This window comes from Carcharhinus amblyrhynchos, unplaced genomic scaffold (assembly GCF_965287045.1).
Source record: "Carcharhinus amblyrhynchos unplaced genomic scaffold, sCarAmb.v2.hapA scaffold_38, whole genome shotgun sequence".
Lineage (NCBI taxonomy): Eukaryota > Metazoa > Chordata > Chondrichthyes > Carcharhiniformes > Carcharhinidae > Carcharhinus > Carcharhinus amblyrhynchos.
The window spans coordinates 2,437,331-2,456,577 of NW_027649779.1; the positions used below are offsets into that span (position 1 = coordinate 2,437,331).

The following is a 19,247-nucleotide window of genomic DNA, read 5'->3' on the forward strand; positions in this document are numbered from 1 at the left end:
TGAACCCAGTTCATACAAAGATTTGCGGAAGACACTGTATTGGTTTAAGACATTCTTTATTGACCAACGCGCACTGGGAGAAAGGCAGCTGGGCAGTCCAACTCCTTTATAAAGTTATTCATTGGCCATATAGTTATACTATTTTGAAGGTTCATTTCACCCACCCACTCTGTCATCCCAACTGGATGCTCCAATCATGTTCGTGCACAATATTTACCTTGGCCAATAACGTTCCATCTTTTGGAAGAATGGGAATTCATTGGTCTGTAGAATCTGAAAGTTCCTGCCCACTGTTACTTTGCAACTTTCACTTATGGAGGTCCATAGGGTTCAAAGGTTGCTTTCTAACTGATTCTCAGCAACTTCTATTACACAGCTTATAGAGTTCAAAAGTTTCTTTCCACTACCTGCTTAGCCATCCCTTATCAGTAAAAAATGAATAATTCTATTCATTCTAATGTCTGGGAAGCGTGTACTTTTATAACTCATACTGATAAAAACTGTGTTCTGTGGCTTCACTATTCTGAAAGAACGTGGCCTGTCTCACTCAGTTTTTATCCCATTATACTTTATGCGGTCTGCAGTTTGGCCAAGGTACACATTTTAGTAAAAAAAGTACATATTTAAATCTGAAATACATGTTTAAATTCTCTATGTGTCTCTATGCAGACAGTACCTTTGTATTATATAAATAAGGCACACTGTGGTCCTTATTCTACGTTAGTCTAAGTCAGTCCACCCTGTTTCAATAGCCTTTATTAGTTTTTAATCTCAAGGTATTCTGAACCCATATAACAAAATAATTTTAACAAACTTAAAGCTTATAATTAGTCTCAAGTAGGCTTCACTGCAATGAAGTTATTGTGAGAAACCCCCTCTCTAACAACAAAAGAAACTTGATTTTAAACTTCATCTATTAATTTTTTTTGTTATATTCCTCAAACTATTTTAATTTGATCAGTTTTTGTTAGGGATGGGTAATTTCTGTTCTTCTCAACTGGTTCACTCATTTTCTTAATTCTACACGGGCTCAGAGAATCAGAACCCACACTTTATCATCCATATCCTTCTTCTCCTTTTGTCACCAATTTCTCTCTGTATTGCAGGAGGGTCGTGGGGATTCCAATCAGACTTAATCATTTATTATAAAAGTCAAACAAAAACAGAAAATGTTGGAAAATCCCAGCAGGTCTGACAGCATCCGTGTCGAGGTGCAAGATCCGTGTTCTTATGAGAGCATAGAGCCAACTTTTCAAGTCTGGATGACCCTTCACGAGAGGTCCTATGAAGTGTCATCCAGACTCAAAATGTTGGCTCTATTCTCAAATCATTTTATCGATAAGTTTCTGGCTCTTAGTTTCCAAAACGCAGATAAGAAATCTGTCTGGTGCCCACTCGAGCTGTGAATTTTTCACTGTCCACGCTTGGGTCGGATTATAACCATTAGAATCCACTCTTAGAGGTCAACTTTTCAGTCCAGTGCTGCTTGGAGTGTATTGTCACTTCACTGACTACCGGATAACAAAACCTTCACAGTTCTTATCACAAATCTATGATAAAATAATTGAAGCAATGCCTGAGAACGCTTCTTAATCTACTACCTACCATCGTTTGTTGATTGGTCAGACCCCCTTTTTTACAGTTTCGGACATCTCAGCCGCTGAACACCAGCTGGTTATTCATAGATTCATAGAATCTTATAGTGCAGAAGGAGGCCATTTGGCCCATTGAGTCTGCACCGACCACAATCACACCCAGGCCCTATCTCCCATGCATTTACCCTAGCTAGTCCCCCTGATACTAAGGGGCAATTTAACACGGCCAATCCACCTAATCTGCACATCTTTAGACTTTGGGAGGAAACTGGAGCACCCGGAGGAAAGGAGGACATGGGGAGAATGTGCAGACTCCACACAGATAGTGACATAAGCCAGGAATCAAATCCTATGAGATAGCAGTGCTAACCACTGTGCTACCATGCTGCTCAAACTTATGGAGTAAGTTTAATGCTAATGCATTCTGTGTAAATATTCTCACCAGGTCCTCTTTTGGAGCCTTGCTAAGCAGCTTTAATGATCTGTGATTGCAGAAACTGAGTAGTCACAAGAATGTGGTCAAGAGAGTCCAGTCCCATAATCTGCAGTCCTTTTATAACAGAATATGTGGCTGTATGTAGCTGCCTCGGCCATGGTCAACCCCAACACTGCCTTCTTGAACTGCTACAATGCCTAAGGTGTAAGTATGCCCACAGTGCTATTAGGGAGGGATTTCCAGCTACACATTCCTGACAAGATTCTGACAGGTTTAAATCAGGTGGACAAAGAAAAGCTGTTCCCATTCGTTGGTGGGACAAGAACAAGGCGGGGTCATAGATTTAAAGTTTTGAGTCAGAGATGGGGGGGATGTGAGGAAGAATAATTTGATGTAGCGAATGGTGATGACCTGGAACTCGCTGCCTAAGAAGGTGGAGAAAGTGGAGACAATAAATAATTTCAAAGAAAATTGGATGGGCATTTGGGGGTTCCAAACAGAAATCCTTACTAATTATCTCTGAACTTCCTAACATCCTGTCACTGATGATACTTTTGTGAAATTTGAAAGCAGGTATTTGCAACAAGTCTCAAAGATCATTAACCCACTGGATGCAATGTCATGAGGCCAGCCAGTCCAGCTGAAAGAAACCCTCCAACATTCCCCATTGTCCAACTGTGAGAATGAACAAAATGCAGTCCTGGATGTAATTGAGAGCAGAAACAATAAACAGAATCCAACCCCTGGAATCACTCGTGAACTTGTTGGTGTCTCAACAGCTGGGATGAAAGTCTAAAACCCTTCCCACACTGAGAGCAGATGAACGGCCTCTCCCCACTGTGAACTCGCTGGTGTGTGCACAGGTTGGATAGGTCAGTGAATCCCTTCCCACACTGAGGGCAGATGAATGGTTTCTCCCCAGTGTGAATTCGCTCGTGTGTCCGCAGACTGGATATCTGAGTGAATCCCTTCTCACACTGAGAGCAGATGAATGGCTTCTCCCCAGTGTGAACTCGCTGGTGTCTCCGCATGTTGGATGAATCACTGAATCCCTTGCCACACTGAGAGCATGTGAATGGTCTCTCTCCAGTGTGAACTCGCTGGTGTATCTGCAGGCTCGATAAATGAGTGAATTCCTTCTCACACTGAGAGCAGGTGAACGGTCTCTCCCCAATGTGAACTCGCTGGTGTGTCTGCAGGCTTGATAAATGAGTGAATTCCTTCTCACACTGAGAGCAGGTGAATGGCCTCTCCCCACTGTGAACTCGCTGGTGTCTCTGCAGGCTGGATAACTGACTGAATCCCTTCCCACACTGAGAGCAGGTGAATGGCCTCTCCCCAGTGTGAACACACTGGTGTGACTGTAGATGGGACGATTGTGTGAATCCCTTCTCACACTGAGAGCAGGTGAACGGTCTCTCCCCACTGTGAACTCGCTGGTGTCTCTGCAGGTTGGATAACTGACTGAATCCCTTCCCACACTGAGAGCAGGTGAATGGCCTCTCCCCAGTGTGAACACACTGGTGTGACTGTAGATGGGACGATTGTGTGAATCCCTTCCCACACTGAGAGCAGGTGAATGGCCTCTCCCCAGTGTGAACACACTGGTGTGACTGTAGATGGGACGATTGTGTGAATCCCTTCCCACACTGAGAGCAGGTGAATGGCCTCTCCCCAGTGTGAACACACTGGTGTGACTGTAGATGGGACGATTGTGTGAATCCCTTCCCACACTGAGAGCAGGTGAACGGTCTCTCCCCAGTGTGAACTCGCTGGTGTCTCTGCAGGTTGGATAACTGACTGAATCCCTTCCCACACTGAGAGCAGGTGAATGGCCTCTCCCCAGTGTGAACACACTGGTGTGACTGTAGATGGGACGATTGTGTGAATCCCTTCCCACACTGAGAGCAGGTGAATGGCCTCTCCCCAGCGTGAACACACTGGTGTGACTGTAGATGGGACGATTGTGTGAATCTCTTCCCACACTGAGAGCAGGTGAATGGCCTCTCCCCAGTGTGAATTCGCTGGTGTGTCTGCAGGTGGGATAACTGAGTGAATCCCTTCCCACACTGAGAGCAGGTGAATGGCCTCTCCCCAGTGTGGATGCGCCGGTGAACCTCCAGCTCTGATGGGAATCTGTATCTCTTCCCACAGTCCCCACATTTCCATGGTTTCTCCATGGTGCAGGTGTCCTTGCCTCTCCCTTGGGTGGACAATCTGATTGGCTGGAGGACAAGAGTCCTTCCGGTGTTCTAACACTTCCCATTGGCCAGCTACGGTGAGAGGCAGTGAGTCGGAAGTGCACATTGGCGGAATTTGGGGAATGCGCATGTGCGGGTGTGTGGGGCGGGGCCCGGGACAAAGCCGGCGCACTGACCATTGTCTGTCCGGGTCTTCCAGCCTTTCCCATTGGACAGCCGCTCAGCGCGGTTGGAAGGCAAAGTCCCGCCTACCCCCACGTGGGGCTCCGCCTCCCATTGTCTGTATGCGGGGGATTGACCAATGGGAACTCTGGAGGACCGGAAGGACTCTGTTCCCCCAGCCAATCACCGCTCCTCATTGTCTGAATGCGGAAATGGACAATGGGCTTGTTCAGCGGCTCACTCCTGGCCAGCAAAGCTGCTGCTCTCTCTCTCTGAATGAAGATTGAGCTTTAGACAGATTCAAACTTCCTTATGTCTCCAACATTTGCGAATAAAACACTTTTTTTCTCTTTCTCTAGTCTTTAATTTTTAACTTCCTGATCATCACTTGTTGCCTAAATCAGGATCCTCCTTACATTTTTCATGTATCTCTTGCTTTGTATTATACACATCGTTGCAGCGGCACCGTGGCAGAGGCTGGCACAGCTGCTTCACTGATCCAGGGACACTGGTTCGATTCTCCGGCTTGGGTCACTGTCTGAGCGGATCTGCAGATTTTCCCTGTGTCTTCATGGACTTCTTCTGGGTGCTCCAATTCTCTTCCACACTCTAAAGATGTGCAGCTTAGGCTGATTGAACATGCTAAATTGTCCCTTACCTCCAAAGATGTGTAGGTGAGAGGGAATGGCGGGGTAAATAGGAATGGTGTCTAGGTGGGATTCTCTGTCAGAGTCATTGCAGACTCAATGGACCAAATGATCTCCTGCACTGTAAGCATTCTAAGATTCCGTGATTAGTCTGTTCATTTATGTCCAAATGTAAAACTTTAACATGGTTGTCAGCTTGAAGATTTTCAACTCTCTGTGTCCAGGACAGGAAGAAGTGAGAATGGATCTGTTAATCAGCCTCAATCAGCACCTTCAGGAGAATTGGGAGGATGAATATTAGATACAGCAGGGTGAGAATGGAGGGAGAGTGTGTGAGATGGGGATTTACAGCTTTTGGGGAATGAGAGAGGATAGAATGTTTCATAGCAACTAGAATTGTCTGTTCTGAATTTCTATCCTGTACTGACACGATGACTTTTGTAAACTCATTCTACAGGACATCAGAAGGTGACAATTTACAGACCGAAATCTAAAATAAACATCATATCTAGATCTGACAGAGTCGCTTGATTCATCGGGGCCTGACCATCATTGACTGTTGAATCAAGCAGGAAAAATGTTGCTCTGTATTGTCTGCTTCAGAATACTTTAAAATAAGTGAGATTGTGAAAACTCCGAGATATGCAGACACCCAAGTGAGAGTTTTCCAGTACACTGAATGTGGAAAAAGAACTTTAATCAGTTACATAGCCTGAAAATACATTGCAGCAATCATAGCAAGGACAGACTGTACCTGTGCTCTGTGTGAGATTTAACTGATCGTTTAATCTGAAGAGTCACAAGGACACCCACAGCATGGAGAAACCATGGAAATGTGTGGACTGTGGGAAAGGATTCAGACACCCATGTTGACTGGAAATTCACCAACGCATTCACACTGGGGTGAGGCCATTCACCTGCTCTGTGAGTGGGAAGGGATTCACTCAGTTACTCTCACTTGTTGAAACACACTGTCACTCACAGCAATGAAGACCCTTTAAATGTTCTGACAGTGGGAGCGGCTTCAAAAGATATTGGCAACTGGTGTCCCATTGTGACATTCACACTAAGGAGAGATCGTTCAGCTGCTCTCACTGCACAAAGAAGTTTAGAAGATTATCCAGCTTGCGGGCACACCAGTGGGTTCACACTGGAAAGAGACCATTTGTGTGTGGGAAGGGATTCTTTCAGTCATCCCACCTGGTAACACACCAGCAAGTTCACAAGTGATGACCAGGAGTGTATTCTGCTGTTATTGCTGCTGTTAATCACATCCAAGACTGCACCATGTTCATTCTGACAGTTGGTGAAGTGGGAGGGTCGGAGGGTTTCTTTCTGCTGGACTTGGCAGTTTCAAAACTTTGCTTCCAGTGGGCTGATGCTCTTTGAGCCTGGGAGAGCACATTTCCACTGAAATGATCCACAGAAGCTGAAGAAGGACATTTATGTTATCCTGGATGGTAAATAGTGTTTTTCCCACCCATAAATACAGAGAGAGCTGGAAAAAAGCAGCAGGTTTGGCAACATCTGTGGAGAGAGAAACAGTGTTAATGTTTCATGATGTAACTCTACTTCAGAACTAAAGAGCAGGAGAAATGTGGTGAGTTTGTTGATGGGGGAGGATCAGATAGAACAAAAGTTTGTTATGGACAAAGTACTCAATGACTTGCAAAAAAAATTTGGGACGGGTGGGGAGAGTGGATTTTAGTAAAATAAGGCAGGATCTGGCCTTGACCGCTGAAGTGTTCGCCAACAGGAAGGGAACAGTCTTGCCTGGTGATTGTCGAGCGATGTTCATTCATCCGTTGTCGTAGTGTCTGCATGGTCTCCTTAATGTACTATGCCTCGGGATTTCAGTGGTCATGGGCATTTGGCCTCTGATCTTTGGGTAAATGTTCTCCAAGGTGGCCTTCATGACATATGACAGCGCAGAGTCGCTGCGCAGAAACTGATAGCCAAGTTTCGCACACATGAGGACGGCCTCAAGTGGGATCTTGGGTTCATGTCACACTATCTGTAACCTCCATGACTTGCCTGGGCTTGCAACATCTCACTTTCTGTCCTGTCTAGAGACAATACACATCTCTTTAACCTGTGCTTAATGCTATCTCCACTCACATTGTCTGTACCTTTAAGACTTGATTAACTGTAAAGACTCACATTCTAATCAGTATTCTGTAAACTGTGTGTGCCTTTATATGCTCTGTTTCAGACCAGAACTCTCCACTCACCTGACAAAGGGGCAAACCCCGAAAGCTTGTGGGTTTACTATCAAATAAACCTGTTGGACTTTAACCTGGTGTTGTGAGACTTCTTACTGTGTTTACCTCAGTCAATGCCAGCATCTCCACATCATAATTACAGCAATGGTAGAGTGGCTTCTTTCTGAGCTGTGGTGAATCTGTTCTGCACCATGTGTCATGGCCTTCCTGGTGTCAGATCCCCAAAACCTGACTCAATTCTCAAACAGCAGCTGAACCATTGTTGAGAAGTTTATTTTATAAAATGTCGGATGATTTTTTTAAACACACCCTCCAGCTTGAATGATTTCTGTGTCTAAACCCTTTATAACTTGGTGGAAATTTATTGAGGTACAGGGTGTAATATTTTGTGCGCTGTGGGAGAAAATAGTTTAGTCTGAGTTAGAGAGTCAAACAGGCTCTTTACTGCAGACAGCTCACCATGGCAACACTGATAAGATATTCCATTGCACAGAATTGACTCTGAAACCCTTGCCTCAGGCCTGGTTGTACTCAGTAGCCATTGATGATTTAACATGTTTTTGTGACTGTCTTGAATCAGTGACTTTAAGGCTGATGTTACTAATTTAAAATAAACCCATTCAAACTAATTTATAAAAGTCTGCATTAAAATATCAGATGGAGGAATTCACCGGAGCCTGTTAACCGCTGGGACAATGATACAACAGACATTGAGTGAGGTACAGATCCGACCTGGAAACTGGAGGAGTGAATATTGGAAATACTGTCCCTCCAGCACTCAGTGCCTTGTGACTTCACCCAAAGCTTTGGGCTCCTAGACACAGAACAGGAGCTCCTTTACATCTGGGCTTAGAGTCAGGAAGGACAAAGGTGAAGGCTGGAAACGTGCTGACAAATCAGAGATCGGTGTAAAACTGGGATCTATTCCTGACCGAGAGTGAAACAGTGGGTTTAAATTTCAGGGCTGAAAAATGATTGTTAATTATTACGGTTCCATCTAGTCAGCAGAATTTCTAATACCAGGGAGAGACACAGAAGTTCTGCTTCCCAGTCTGGAGTCCAATAGCTTCTAACTAAAACTGAAAGTGAATCCTTGGATTCTTCTGTGAAGGAACCACCTGACCTTGACCTGTCAATCAATCTTCCCACAACAATTCAAAAGGGATGTAAACTCAGAAAACTACAGGACATTCCATTAGGCCCAAATTACAAATAAAAAGGCCAATTGTGCTTTCATCAGACATCAGGCAATGAAAGAAAAAACACAGAAATAGAATTAAAATACATTCCTTAAATGCACAGTAGCATCACAAGTGAAATGTGAGCTCACTGGTGTCTCAGAAGATGAGATGCCTGATTCAATCCTTTCTGTAAGTAATTGTCAGGATTGCATTCTCATGGATGTTCCACATCTTGTATTTTATTTATGGTGGCACATCATTAAAACAGGAAATTATTGGATACAACCTGCAGCTCCTTCCTTTTCAGAAATAGGAGCAGGATTCGGCCATTTCACCCACCGAGATTGCTCTGCCAATCAATGAGATTGTGGCTGGTCAGATAATGGCTGATTGCAGCCTGAACTCCACATTCCTGCCTTGCTCCCGTTACCTTCGACTCCCTTTTGATCAAAGCTCTGGGGAACTCAGCCTTGAATATATTCAATGACCCAGCCTCCGCTGCTCTCTAAGGAGACAGAATTCCAAAAGTGAATGAGAAGAAATTCCTCCTCTCCTCTCATTTAATTCCTCCTCACCTCCCCAATTATTATTAAACTGCGCTTCCAGTTTGAGATTTCCAGAAGGGAAAACATCCTCTCAGCATCCACCCTGTCAAACCCCCTCAGAATCTTAGGTTTCAATAAGATCATCTCTCATTCTGATAAACTCTGTGGTCAGACCCAACCTTTCCACATAAAATAATCCCTTCATCCCAGGAATCAGCCCAGTGAACCTTCTCTGAACTGTTTCCAACACAATTGTACTTTGTGCCTTTTACTGAAAACAGGAACAAATATTTGTTCAGAGTCTGGGCCATTCCATCATTTATTGCTCAGTCTTAAAGTTTAAAGTTTATTAGTCACAAGTAAGGCTTACATTAACAACAGAGATGAAGTTACTGTGAAATTCCCCTAGTTGGCACTCTATGGTGCCAGTTCAGGTCAATGCACCTAACCAACAGGTCTTTTGACTGTGGGAGGAAACCGGAGCACCCGGAGGAAACCCACGCAGACACAGGGAGGACGTGCAAACTCCATACAGACAGTGACCCAAACCGGGAATTGAACCCAATTTCCTGGCAGCGTGAGGCACAGTGTTAACCACTGCGCCGCTTCGTCTCACCTGCCAAGGAACCAATGCTCACTTCAGCTTCTCTTTCCCAATTTATAAACTTGGAGAAACTTTAATTTGAATTTTTTCCTGTGAGTTTCCCCGCATTCTCCATTTTCCAAAACATTCAGTGATTTTAGAGAGGAATGGGAAGTTGAAAATCGGTAGTAGTTTGCACGGACGGTGGGAGCAAGAGCTGGTTCTTTGAGGAGGGGGTGATGTTGGCAGTTTTGCAGATAGTGACAGGAGCCGAGGCAAGGGAACAATTAAAACAATCAGCTCAGACGGGGAAGGTGATGGTCAGCAACCTAGTGAGAATAGAGTGAAGGGAGCAGAGGGTGAGTCTCACGGAGAAGGCGAGCTCTAGAGGGGATGAGAGGAGATAGGAGAAAAACTAAAGAAACAGGCAAGTTTAAGGCTCAGGGAAGAAGGAGATTTTAGAGACAGTTTGGCCCAATGGAAGGGAATGAATCAGCAGAGGCAGCTGATCAGATTGTCTCAATCTTAGTGACAAAGAAGCTCCATGAGCTCCTCACTCTTGTTGGAGGAAACGGGGGAGGGAGAGAATTTAAAAAGGAACTAACTTATGTTGGTGACAATAAAAGGACTTGTCACACTATGTTTAACACAAAGCTGATTTATTTGTCCTTTATCCAGAATATTAATTTCTATCTGAAATGGGATTCATTAACATCAGAAACAGACCCAAAGAACATAGTTCAGTCCTGGATGTTATTAAGAGAAGAATCCAATCTCAGTAATTACATGTGAACTCTCAGGTCTGTCAACAGGTTGGGTAAACAGATAAATCCCTTCCTACACACTGAGCAGTAAACAGCCTCTCCCCAGCATCAGTGTGCTGGTTTACAGTGAGTTGAGATGATTGTCTGAACTCAGTCCTACAGTGAGAGCATCTGAATAGTCTCTTATCAGTGTGAACACATTGACGGGACATCGGTCCCTCCAATCTTCCACGGCACTTCCTGGAGTTGAGCATTCAAACACATTTCTTATCAGTGTGACTGCGCTGGTGTTTCCGCAGGTTGGCTAACCGAGTGAATCCTTTCCCACACTCGGGGCAGGTGAATGGTTTCTCCCCAGTGTGACCTCGCTCATGTGCCAGCAGGTTCGATGAGTGAGTGAATCCCATCCCACAGTCAGAGCAGAGGAATGGCCTCTCCCCGGTGTGAACTCTCCGGTGGTTCAGCAGGTTGTATGAATGAGTGAATCGCTTTCCACAGTCAGAGCAGATGAACGGCCTCTCCCCGGTGTGAATTCGCTGATGTGTCACCAGACTGGATGACTGAGTGAATCCCTTCCCACACACCGGGCAGGTGAACTGTCGTTCCCCAGTGTGACTTCGCCCATGAGCTTTCAGTTCAAATGGGTAACTGAATCCCTTCCCACAGTCCCCACATTTATAGGGTCTCTCTCCAGCGTGAACGTGCTTGTGTCTCAACAGGCCAGATGATCGGCTGTAGCCTTGCCCACACTCAGAACACGTGTACGGTTTCTCCCCACTCTTAACGGTGCTTTTACCTTCCATGTTCAAATTCTGATGATACTGAAGTTCTGATGAATTGGGTGACTCTCAGATCCTGAGGTGATGTTCAAATTTCCCAACTGTAAATCCTCAACTTCCAATACCCTGTGAAATTGATTTAAAACAGAAAAAAAGGGAATGAGAGAGAACCCACAAAACACAAAGGCAGGTTGTGAAATCGAGCTGAACGAATTTGGTAATTTGTGAAGCTGGCAGCAGGAAAAAATGACCATGAAAACTGCTTGATTGTCACAAAAACCCAACTGGCCTCTATGGGAGGTGAGAGAAAGAGGTGAAGGAGAGAGATTTTTTATATCTACAAGACATATTAAGAGAGTAGTCAGCAAAGCAAATTTGACCCCGAGCTTCATAAAGTGTGATATTGATATATAAACAGGGAAGTTATTCTGAATATTTATAAAGCTCTGGGCACCACTTAAGACCCCGCCCCTCATTCACTCTGATTGGTTGGAGGATGAGCCGCTCTCCCTCGGTTCTCTTCCTATTGGTTCAAATCAGCCATCAATCAGCCCCGGGCATTGTGACACGGGGCATGCTCAGTGCGGCTCATGTCCAGGGACAGACACTTGTTAGTTTCACCTTCAGGTGGGAAGGAGGTGGTTAAGCAGAGGCAGCGTTAGGGGCAGTAAGTGGGAGGGGAGACCTCAACATTCAGGGCAAACCCCATTCATCAGGGTCTGGATATTATCAGCCTTTGAGTTTAAGAGTTGAGTTCCAGCTTATTACCATTTACTTTTTAAAAGAAGTCCTCATTTTCCCTGTCTCTCTTTCCAAAATCTTAAAACTGTGTTCATAAGTTTGTAAGATATAGGAGCAGAATTAGGCCATTCGGCCCATCGAGTTTTCTCTGCCATTCGATCATGGCTGATATGCTCCTCATCCTCATTTTCCTGCTTTCTCCCCATAACCCTTCAACCCATTACCAATTAAAAATGTCTAACTCCTCCTTAAAATTTACTCACTATCCCAGCATCCACCGCACTTTGGGGTAGTGAATTCCACAGATTCACAGCCCTTTAGGAGAAGTGGTTTCACCTCAACTCTATCTTAAATTTGCTATCCCTTATCCTTAGAGTACGACCTCTCATCCTAGAATGCCCCACAAGAGAAAGTATCTGCTCCACATCTACTTTATCCACACCTTTTATAATCTTGTATACCTTAATTTGATCTTCCCTCATTCTTCTAAATTCCAGAGAATATAAATTGGAAAAAATTGTTCAGAGTGTGGCCAACTCCGCACTCCGAATGAGGATGGATAAAAGACAGCACACCTGTTTGTGTGGAGTTTGCACATTCTCCTCTTGTCTGCATGGGTTTCCTCCGGGTGCTCCGGTTTCCTCCCACAATCCAAAGATTTGCGGGTTAGGTTGATTGGACATGCTACAGAATTGCCCCTTAGTGTCCTGAGGTGCGTAGGTTAGAGGAATTAGTGGGTAACTATGAAGGGATATGGGGGTAGGACCTGGGTGGGATTGTGGTTGGTGCAGACTCAATGGGCCCAGTGCCCCTTTCTGCACTGTAGAGATTCTACGATTCTTCTATGACCTGTAGTGGTCGGAAAAAGACTATTTATGATCCAGTATAAAGTTAATGTACTATATAGAAACTAAGGGCAGGCCATTTGAGTCTGCTCCACCATTCAATATGATCATGGCTGATCCACTACCTCAATGCTATATCCTCCCCATACCACCTGAAGCCATTAAAATCTAAAACAAAAACTATCTCTTCCTTGAATATATTCAGTAATTTGAATTCCACAGCTTTCTGTGATAGAGAATTCCCCACGGTCACTGTCCTTTGAATTATGAATTTTTTCCTCATCTCAGTCTCATCTGACATCCGCTTTCGTGGATCATTTCAGTGGGAATGTGCCATCGCTCAAAGGGAATCAGCCACTGGAATGAAAATTGAGAGACCGGCCAGTCCAACAGCAAGAAACCCTCTGACCTCCCACTTCACCAACTGTCAGAATGAACATGCTTCAGTCCGGGATATGATTAACAGCAGCAATAACAGCAGAATCCAACTCCTGTCATCACTTGTGAATGGGTTGATGTTTCAACAAGGTGGATAACTGAGTGAATCCCTTCCCACACACAGAGCAGGTAAATGGCTTCTCTCCAGTGTGGATTCGCTGATGTGACAGCAGGGTGGATGACTGACTGAATCCCTTCCCACAGTTAGAGCAGGTGAATGGTCTCTCCCCAGTGTGAACTCGCTGGTGTATCAGCAGCGTGGATGTCCGAGTGAATCCCTTCCCACAATCAGAACAGGTAAATGGTCTCTCTCCAGTGTGAACTCGCTGGTGTGTCTGCAGCGCAGATAAATCACTGAATCCCTTCTCACACTCTGAGCAGGTAAATGGCCTCTCCCCAGTGTGAACTCGCTGGTGTCTCAACAGGTGGAATGACCGAATGAACCCCTTTCCACACACAGAGCAGGTGAATGGCTTCTCCCCAGTGTGAACTCGCTGATGTGTCAGCAGGGTGGCTAACTGGGTGAATCCTTTCCCACAACTGGAACAGGTAAATGGTCTCTCCCCAGTGTGAACTCGCTGGTGTGTCAGCAGGGTGGATGACCGAGAGAATCCCTTCCCACAATTGGAGCAGATGAACGGTCTCTCTCCAGTATGAACTCTCTTGTGTCTCAGCAGGCTGGAGGAATCTCCGAATCCTTTCCCGCACACGGAGCAGGTGAACGGTCTCTCCCCAGTGTGAACGAGCTGGTGTGTCAGCAGATGGGAGGACTGAGTGAATCCCTTCCCACAACTGGAACAGGTGAACAGTCTCTCCCCAGTGTGAACTCGCTGGTGTTTCAGCAAGTTGGAAGACTGATTGAATCCTTTCCCACAATTGGAGCAGGTGAACGGTTTCTCCCCAGTGTGAACTCGCTGGTGTGCCAGTAGGGTGGAGGAATCTGCGAATCCTTTCCCACAATTGGAGCAGGTGAACGGTTTCTCCCCAGTGTGACGGCGTTGATGTGTTTCCAGCCCAGACGGGAATTTGAATCGCTTTCCACAATCCCCACATTTCCACGGTTTTCCCATGGTATGGGTGTCTGCATCTCAGTGCTTTTCCTGTCACTCTGATGGTTTCCCCAACGTAATGAATGACTCTATCAGAGCTTGACGTGAAATTTTGTTTGAGATTTCGGATGGCAAATCCTCCCCTTTTAACATCCTGTAAAAGGAGTTTACAAACGTCATCACAGTCAGTACAGCTCAGAAATTGAGAATAGGCAACCCTAGTTGCTGTGGAATATCCCTCACTGGTTTAAAGTGAATAATGAATTTAAAACATCACTGCGAGTCAGCAAATCAATCAAAATGCTCACATAGGAGTAGAATTTATCTCCAGATGTACAGAAATCAGAAATAATGAAATTATGTTCAATTTGTACAGAATTTTAGAATCCATAGAACCCTTGCAGTGCAGGAACTGCATCAAGTCTGCACCGATGACTTGGATGAATGAACATGGTTCAATCCTAGACATAATTAACAGCAGCAATAACAGCAGAATCCAACCCCTGTCATCACTTGTGAACTTGCTCGTATCTCAGCAGGTGGAACGACTGAGTGAATTCCTTCCCATAGTCAGAACAGGTAAATGGCCCCTCACCAACGTGAACTCACCAATGTGTCAGCAGGTGGAATGACCGACTGAACCCTCCCCACACAAAGTGCAGGTGATCAGCCTTTCCTCAGTGTGAACTTGCTGGTGAATCACACCAGCCCTAGAGCCATGGAATCTCACACAGATAACAGAGCGCAGCACTAAAAACTCTGAACTGTAGATGAGTGTTCAATAATACTCACTTCTGGAACAATTTCACTATTTTCAAATTTAAACTTGCTGCTGGAGCCTGCAGCTGGAAAGATGTCAGAAGCACTGGAGTCAGAGAAAAACTGCAGTCTCTAAATCTTCTCACTCCCTTTAAAAGCAAATTACAAGAGTCATTTGTCAACTGTGGTTTGAAATTACGAGATAAACATTTTTCTTTGTTTGAGATTGCTGTGTAAATCCTCCCCTTCTAAACCCCTGGAAAAGGAGTTTCCAAATCCATCATTCAGTCCAGGATAGAAACAGGGAATATTCTCTCCTCCTGTTTCCTAATGTAGGATGATTTAAGATCAATATGTTTAAATTGGGAGTAGTTCAGACAAGGTACGTTAAGCTGATTTGGGACACAAATGGGTTTGTTTTATGAAGAAAGTTTGGGCAGGGTGCATCTATAATCATTGAAGTTTAGAGAAATGAGATTCTAACTTATTGAAGCATATAAAATTATCTGGGTGCTTGACAAAATAAGTCCTGAAAGGATGTTTCTCCTCAACGGTGAATCTAGAACACCAGGTCATTTAAAAATAAAGCTCTAAGACAAAGATGCTTACCACTTGAACACACCACCCTGACTTCCTGTCCACACATCCATCCTTGGCCTTTTGCAATGTTCAATTGAACCCCAAAGCAAACCAAAAGGACAGTACCTCATCTTCCGAATGGGCACTTCACAGCCTTCGGAACTGAACACTGAGTGAACAACTTTACAGTGTGATCTCTCTCCTCCACCACCTGCGAATTTCCATTAGTTTTACTTAATTTTGTTTCATTTTTTCATCTCTTTCATCCATTTGTATCATTCTTCTTTCTCTCTTCCATTTTTCCACTTCCCTATTCCCACTCTCCTTCTTGTGCCTCCCCACTCCAGGCCAACTGCCTTAACCATCTATACCTCTGCTCTGCCAAACAAAACATTCTGATCTCTTAATGGTCACTGCTAACCACTGTGCCACAGCGGGCAGCATGGTGGCACAGTGGTTGCACTGCTGCCTCACAGCACCAGGGTTCAATTCCCAGCTTGGGTCACTGTCTGTGTGGAGTTGGCACGTTCTCCCCATGTCTGTGTGGGTTTTGTCCAGGTGCTCAGGTTTCCTCCCACAGACCCAAGATGTGCAGGTTAGGTGGAATGGCCATGCTAAATTGCCCCTTCGTATTAGGGGTACTAGCTTGGTAAGTGCATGAGCTTATGGGGATAGGGCCTGGGTGGGATGTGATCAGTGCAGACTCGAGGGGACCAAATGGCCGCCTTCTGCACTGTAAGATTCTGATTCTCTGATTTTTAGCAACTTCTCAGTCATCTTTATCCTCACTTACATTCCCTTCAACCCATTCCACCCCATAGTATAATTTTTTTTGATTCTCTTTACCCTTAGCTCTGACATAGGATCATCCAGACTGGAAACATTGCCTCTATTTTCTCCCCACAGAAGCTGTCAGACCTGCTGAGATTTTCCAGCATTGTCTGCTTTAGCTCCGCCCACTGACCGCGCATGCGCTCTGCTCCCCGCTGAACAAAGATGGCGGCCGCGGCGCGGGGCCGAATCCCCGATAAAATCCCCGCAGCTGCAAACCCGGGACCCGCAGGCTCTGATTCGGACCTTGCGGTCTACAGCGGGTGTTTGTGAAGCCTCCGCTCCCTCCCCACCTCGACTCCCAGTTCCATTTCTCCCTCCACCCCACCGACTCTCACCCGCTAAAAATAACCGTCTCCCACACTCGCAAGCTCCGAGGAAAGTGACACTGCGCATGCTCCAGAGGCAGCACCGCGCCTGCGTACTGGCCACCTGTGGAGTGAATAGGGGACTTTCACACCCGCAGCGAATGCTGGGTGATAACTGCACCACTGACATTTCAAAGAGTTAATACAAAATAAAATTGTTAACATTTGAGATAAATTAACAAAATATTGTGAATTGGTGATCTTCTGTGCTCCATTTCTGGAAGTTCTGCTGTGGATCACACAGAGGTATCAAAGCTTTTTTACCGTTTCCCCTCTCACTCCTTCCTTGATTGTGTTGATTCTGGCTGGGTTCAATTATGATGTGGAGATGTCGGCGTTGAACTGGGGTGAGCACAAAGGTCTCACAATACCAGGTTAAAGTCCAACAGGTTTATTTGGTAGCACAAGCTTTTGGAGTGTTCTTCCTTCAGTTGAGTGAAGAATTGTGTTCACAAACAGGGCAAACATAGACACAGACTCAATTTACAAGTTAATGGTTGGAATGCGAGTCTTTACAGGTAATCAAGTCTTTACAGGTACAGACAATGTGAGTGGAGAGAGGGTTAAGCACAGGTTAAAGAGGTGTGAATTGTCTCCAGCCAGGACAGTTACTGAGATTTTGCAAGTCCAGGCAAGTTGTGGGAGTTCTCATTTCACAGCAGAAATATGTAATAACTCTCCAAAAGAAAAAATCCAGAAGAATAATTTTGAAAAAGAGTTGACTAATTTCATATTCTCCAGTCAAGTTAGGATGGTTATTACTGTCAGAAACAAAACCTGACTCTCAGAATGAACATTGTTCAGTCCAACTGGGTGGCATGGTGGCACTGTGGCTAGCACTGCTGTCTCATAGCGTTAGGGACCCAGGTGCGATTCCCAGCTTGAGCCACTGTCTTATGGAGTCAGCACGTTCTCTCTGTATCTGCATAAGTTTCCTCTGGGTGCTTTGGTTTCCTCCCACATTCCGAAAAATGTGCTGGTTAGGTTCATTGGCCATGCTAAATTCTCCAAAATTCAGTGTATCCGGACACTGGAGTGGGGCAACTAGGGAATTTTCAGAGTAACTTCATTGCAGAGTTAATGTAAACCTACTTGTGACACTACTAAATAAACTTAAAAAAAAGTAGTAATGTCAATAGAAGCCAATCTCTGTAGTCACATGTGATCTCACTGGTGTTTAATCAGGTTGGGTGACTGAATGAAGCTCTTCCCTGTGTGAGCTCACTGGGGTCTCAACAGGTTGAAAGGGCAAATCCTTTCCCACATATGGAGCAGATGAATGACATCACCCTTGAATGAATGAGCATAAGATCATAAGACATAGGAGCAGAATTCGGCCACTCGACCCATCAAGTCTGCTCTGCCATTCAGTCATGGCTGATATTTTTCTCACCCCCATTCTTCTGCCTTTTCCCCATAACCCTTGATTCCCTTATTAATCATGAATGAGTTGGTGTTTCAACACTTCTTGTCTGCTTTTAAAATTTTTACACATTTAAAACATTTAAGAGGACTATTTTCAGTGTGAAGAATTTCAGTGAGGCAGGATGACTGAGCGAATCCCTTCACACACAAGTTAGGGTCTGTAATGCACTTCTGATTGTGTGGTGCAGACAGATTCAATTGAAGTATTCAAAGGGCAATGTGACATCATTTGAATAGGAAGAATGTGCAGAAATACAGGGCGAAGGTGGCTAGTTGAGTTATGCGTTCGGAGAACCGGGGCAGACATAATGGGTCATGTGGCCTCCTTCTGCACCAAAGCTATTTGGTGATTCTGTGAAATCTTGAAAAGCACAAAAATGCTGGAATAAAACTCAGCAGGTGAGGCAGCATCTGTGCAGAGAAAGAAACAGTGTTAATATTTCAGGTCTGTGACCTCTCATCAGAACTGGGAAAAGTTAGAAATGTAACAGGTTTGGAGAAAGCGGAGGAGTGTGACATGGACTAAAGGAAAGTCTGTGACAGGGTGGAAGACAGGAGAGATTGAATGAAAGAAAAGTAAATCCCCCAGAGCCAGAGGGAATGGAGATGGAGTGGGAAAAAAAACAAAAGCTGTGTCAGGACCAGGGGAGTGGGGGGGTGGGGGGGGGTGGGGAGGGGTTGGTTGTTGACTGAAAGGAGGAAAAATGAAACAATCAAAGACAAAAAAACAGAATGGGCTGAGAGTTTACTCTCTGAAATTGATGGACTGAATGTTGAGTCCAGAAGGCTGTATAGTGTGGAGGGAGTGGGTGAGTGGGAGCATGTTCTCCTGGACCTGCTCTGGACCCTGGTTAGAACAGTAATCTGTAGATCCAGGATAGGAGGGGCTGAAGGGGGAGACAGGGGTCACTCTGGTTGATCTTCTGTGGTCTTTGTCTGTGCCCAGGTGGCCCTGAAGAGGGAGATTCTGTTGGGACTTTGTTGTTGATTTTGGTCTTTTAGTTTGATTGAACTATAAGTTTGGGGAAACGAGGGGGAAGAATGTTCCAGAGAAACTGGAATTATCTGTTTTGAATTTCTATTCTGCATTGACAGTG

General features: G+C 45.0%; 1 protein-coding gene across 1 annotated transcript in view; it reads right to left on the bottom strand.

The window, feature by feature from the left end:
* The window catches only part of LOC145362386 (uncharacterized), an 83,601-nt gene that overhangs the window by 16,204 nt on the left and 48,150 nt on the right, over positions 1–19,247 (bottom strand). Inside the window, 4 exon segments of the mRNA XM_080218438.1 lie at positions 2,785–4,205; positions 10,597–11,185; positions 13,203–14,220; positions 16,696–16,789. Coding sequence (XP_080074564.1) covers positions 2,785–4,205; positions 10,597–11,185; positions 13,203–14,220; positions 16,696–16,789 — 3,122 coding nt within the window.